The sequence below is a fragment of the Rhinolophus ferrumequinum genome, unplaced genomic scaffold (assembly GCF_004115265.2).
Source record: "Rhinolophus ferrumequinum isolate MPI-CBG mRhiFer1 unplaced genomic scaffold, mRhiFer1_v1.p scaffold_89_arrow_ctg1, whole genome shotgun sequence".
NCBI classification, from domain to species: Eukaryota; Metazoa; Chordata; class Mammalia; order Chiroptera; family Rhinolophidae; genus Rhinolophus; species Rhinolophus ferrumequinum.
In genome coordinates, this window is record NW_022680447.1 from 22,450 (window position 1) to 26,893 (window position 4,444).

At 47.3% G+C, this 4,444-nt stretch overlaps 1 gene segment (V, D, J or C); it reads right to left on the bottom strand.

Moving 5' to 3' along the window:
- Positions 1–3,574: 3,574 nt before the first annotated feature.
- On the bottom strand, positions 3,575–4,136 carry LOC117020138 (immunoglobulin lambda variable 10-54-like). The segment is given in 2 exon segments: positions 3,575–3,951; positions 4,064–4,136. Coding segments are annotated over 2 exon segments (423 nt in total).
- Between the last annotated feature and the right edge of the window lie 308 nt (positions 4,137–4,444).

The following is a 4,444-nucleotide window of genomic DNA, read 5'->3' on the forward strand; positions in this document are numbered from 1 at the left end:
CATAAAGTGTTATGTTCCAAATTCTTGTACATTAAAGCCGTTAATTCCAACTACTGTCACATACATTGATTTGTGTTTTAATTCCCCCAGTGTCTGCTAATTTGAACGTTGTATTGATTTAAAAAGTGAAGGAAGTGCAACAGGTCCTAGTTTTTTGCAACTGTCAGGTTCATGGCCTGACATATTTGATTGTGAAGGGGTTCAGAAGTCTCCCCCGAGTGTGCCATTTTTGTTTGAAGATTATTTTGAGCTAAAGACAATTGAGGCTCTGAGGACTCAGGAAGAGCTTTTGACCTTCCCCTTAGTGCCTAAAAACGTTAGATAGAGGGTCTGTTTCGGAAAGAACACTAACACCAGACATAACTACGCAGAATAAGGTCTAGGTGTAGAAAGCTGTGGGAGCTCAGCAAGGCCTGTTTGTTCAGTGTCCTCTCTATAACCCAGTGAGTGTCTCTGCATGGCATAAGAAACACTTATTTACCAAAAATTTGCTCTTCCCATCTCCCAGTCTATTGCCTTCTTTGAACTTTGAGGTTCCATACCCCTACCCCCTTCTCTTTAGCTCAGAATAGCATATAAGCCTCAGTTGTCTGACTGCCTCTGGGTCACATGTTCTTATGGAGCCCCTGCACATATACAGAGGGTACCAAAAAAGTACACATTTTACAAAAGGAAAAAAAAAAACCTAAAATTGTAATACTCAATATATACCCATAACAAAAGATGAATACAAGTCATGTTTGCCTTCTGCAATTACAAGAGGTGTTCAAAGTGGTTACCATCAGCGTCCAGACACTTCTGATTACAGCAAACTACTTCTTGAGCAATGTTGACCAAAGTGTCCACTTGTATACATTTTTCTTAGCACCCCGTTATAATTAAATTTCTGTTCTGCTGTTAACCTATGTTAATTTAATTATTAGACTAGCCACATGAACCTATAATGATACAGGCAAACCATGTTCCTCCATGACAACTGGAATTAAGTCCAGCCTGCCATATACTCTCTCAGGCAATCATTTCTGGCTTTTTTCATCTACTCCTTGTGCCAGAGCAGCTCTTCTGTGGACACAGAGTTTATCCGTTATATTTCCTTTAAGAAATTTTCTGTCATGGTCTTTAAGAATGGGATTGGGGGATATGGAGGTCAATATTGTAATTTCATGGATCACGTGGTCCTCTGTATTTAACATTGGCTCAATGGATTGTCTTACAGCCTCTTAGTTATGTGAGACATTGATGGACATTCACCCAACCAACTCATACAACAACACACAGTAGAAGGGCTACAAGGAAGGAAGGAATTAGGATTCAGAAGGAGAAATGTATAGCCAGAGCCAATTCCTTAGAAATCGAGAAAGATATCCTTTGGTTTGTCAGGTCAAGGAGCTGCCTTACTGGTTTATCTTAATGTACAGAGATCACTGGGGCTGGGAGGGAAGGCAAGGAGAAGCCATGTGCCAAAGGATGATGGGGGAAGAGCAGATGCAAAAGTTGACAGAGGGAGAACAGAGTCCAGTTTAGGAAAGACAGATGGGAAGAGTAAGAGCGACAATGATGAAGGTCTACCTGTTTTTCTCTGGACAGTTCTCAAAATGGAATTATGTGAGTTTATAGATTTTATCAAAGAAGAATATAAATACAGAACATACAGGTTTATTACCTTGTGGAAGTTAATCAGTGTATCTCCAACCCACCCCAAAATATTAATTCAAAGGTCATTTCTGACAGGACTCTAAACACTGTTTTTGATATGCTCTTTGACCAAACTTTATGAGTTTACAGGTCTCCTCATTGATATGTGAGTTGATTAAAATATTTCACCGTTGCTCATTTACTCATATATTTGCATGAGAGTCAGATATCTCCCTTTATGAATCAGACTAAATCTGACCCCAACTCTCAGGATACAGAAGAGGTCATGGCGGTAATAAACCACCTGTGACCAGGACCCAGTGAGGTGGGGATGGTCAGCCATGACCTCGAGGTGGCCTGAGAGGGAGCACTGCTTGGGGATGGGAGAAGAACCAACTGGCACGGAGCGTGCAGTCAGAGGCTCACGTGGTCAGAGGCTCTGGGACTGTCCTCCCTGTGTTGGGTGGAGAAGAAGCGCCCAGGTCATGGTGGGCAGTGGCTCTAATGAGATTTCTTGAGACCCTTCACTTCTCTGACTCTGCCAGGGAAGAGGAGTCCGTGAGGAGGATATTTTGCTGCTTTCTACCTCTCCTGAGACTGTAGAACTTCAAGTCGATGCCCACTGATGGGAATGGGTGTGATTTCACTTGCAATCGATCTTCTAGAAGACATTAAAAAGGTCAGGGGGCCAGAAGTGAAGTTTTATGAGCTAGTAGCCTCACAGCCTGTGTCCCCTGCCCCAACAGTACAACACCCAACATGAACTAACAACGAGGGCGGAGGGCAGAGTGACACACATGCTGGGGGTAATTTAAGCAAAATTTTTGTGTTTTTCCTGTCCTATCTGTACCTCAAATCCCCCAGTCATGCTGTTGGCATATGATGGACCCAATTTCCAACTCCAGGGACAGGGCCTGCGTTGTCTAACCCAAATCAAACAATCCGCTCCCTGTTTGCTATGGTGGTGTCAGGGAGACGGTGTGCGTGATCTGGTCCAATCCTCACGAGGCCAGTGTTCCTGATCAAAGGGTCAAAGAGGATGAGTCTCTAATTCTGGAAGGTTTGTTGTGTGGATGTGATGCTTGGGACTGTGGAGGCATTTTGTTACTCAGAGGGAAATCTGCTTGGACACTACATTTTGGCATGTTTGTCTTTTGTTTTTCCCCAGTGTCAGCTTCCTGAGCACGGGGAAACTTCCTGTGTTTTCCACAAAGCATCCTTAATCCCTAGACCCACATCAGGCACATAGTAGGAGTTCAGTAAATGGTGTGGACACACATCATCTGGACAGTCTACTATCTCAAGCCAGACAGCAGGACCCTGTGTTCTGTCCTGACTCTTGATATGCACTGAACTGTGTCCCACAAAAAACTGTGCCCCACCTCAACCCCCAATGTGACTGTCTCTGGAGATAAGACCTGGTGGGTGGTAATTAAGGTACCCGAGGTCATGAGGGTAGTGCCCTAATAAGTAGGGTCGGTGTCTTTATAAGACGAGGAAGAGAAATCAGGGTGAGCGCACACAGAGAACAGGCCATGTGGGGACTCAGGGAGAATGCAGCCGTCTGTAAGCCAAGGAGAGAGGCCTCAGGAGAGCCAACCTGCCAACACCTTGATCTTGGAATTACTGAATCCAGACCAGTAAGAACATACGTTTTTGTTGGTTAATACACCCAGTTTATGTATTATCTTACAGCAAACCTGGCATTAGCACAGCCCTCAGGGACTCTGTTCCCATGGCAGTCTGCCTCTGCATAGAGCATTTGTGCTCAATTTGAGAAAATTAGGCAATGTATCATCACCACGGACAGGCTTTGGAGGACAGATTTAAAGAAGAGGAAGACATGTTCTCTAGACAAAATTTACTGAGGTGGGTCTCAGACCCCAGTTTTGGCCAAACAAAACAGGAAGTAGCTGCCTTGTCAGAAGCCTGGGTCTGCTCAGGGAAGCCCCATTTCAGGAAAGACAGCAAGTGTTTGTCTCACTTCCCCACAGGCCTGAAGCACTGTGCAAGCATTCAAGCTGCTGTCCCACGCTGAGCAGTAATAATCAGCCTCATCCTCAGGCTTGAGCTCAGAGATGCTCAAGGAGGACACGCTGCCTGACCTGGAGCTCGAGAATCTCTCGGACACCCCTGAGGGCCGGTTGTTATTCCTGTAGGTCAGGAGTTTGGGAGCTTGGCCTGGGAGTTGCTGCAGCCAAGCTGCTCCCTGATTGCCAACATTGTTGCTGTTTCCGGTGCAGGTGAGGGTCGCTGTCTGTCGCAGGGACTTGGTCACTGAGGATGGCTGAGTCAGCCCTGCCTGGGCCACAGACACTGTGAGGGTGACAGAGAGGAGTGAGAGCAGGATCGCGGTCACTGTGGAAGAGAGTGGGGCCTGGAGCAGAGCTGGTGGGGAGCCCCCACCCCCAGGTAAGGGCGGCCTCACCTGTGTAGGGAGTGAGGAGGGTGAGGAGGAGAGGAGCCCAGGTCATGGTGGGGATGCAGACTCTGATCCTGAAGCTGGGGTGTGGGTTCTGAGCTGCCCTGAGTCTCTTTATGTCACCCAAGTACACGTGGGGCCGGATGTGGTTCATTCAAACGAGCCCTTGTCATCTGTGTGCCACCTGCCCCGCGTCCTCACAGAGCAGAAGGGGGTGAGTGAACCCAGGGTCAGACGCCTGGCTCGTGATGACTCTGGGACCTGGCAGGGCAGCATAGCGCGGTGCCCGCACTCATGGCTGAAATCCCTGGGGTCCCTGACTGGTGTTCCAGCTCGGAGGGGCCTTCTCAGGATTGTGTCACACTGTCCCACACCGTCCTCAGACCA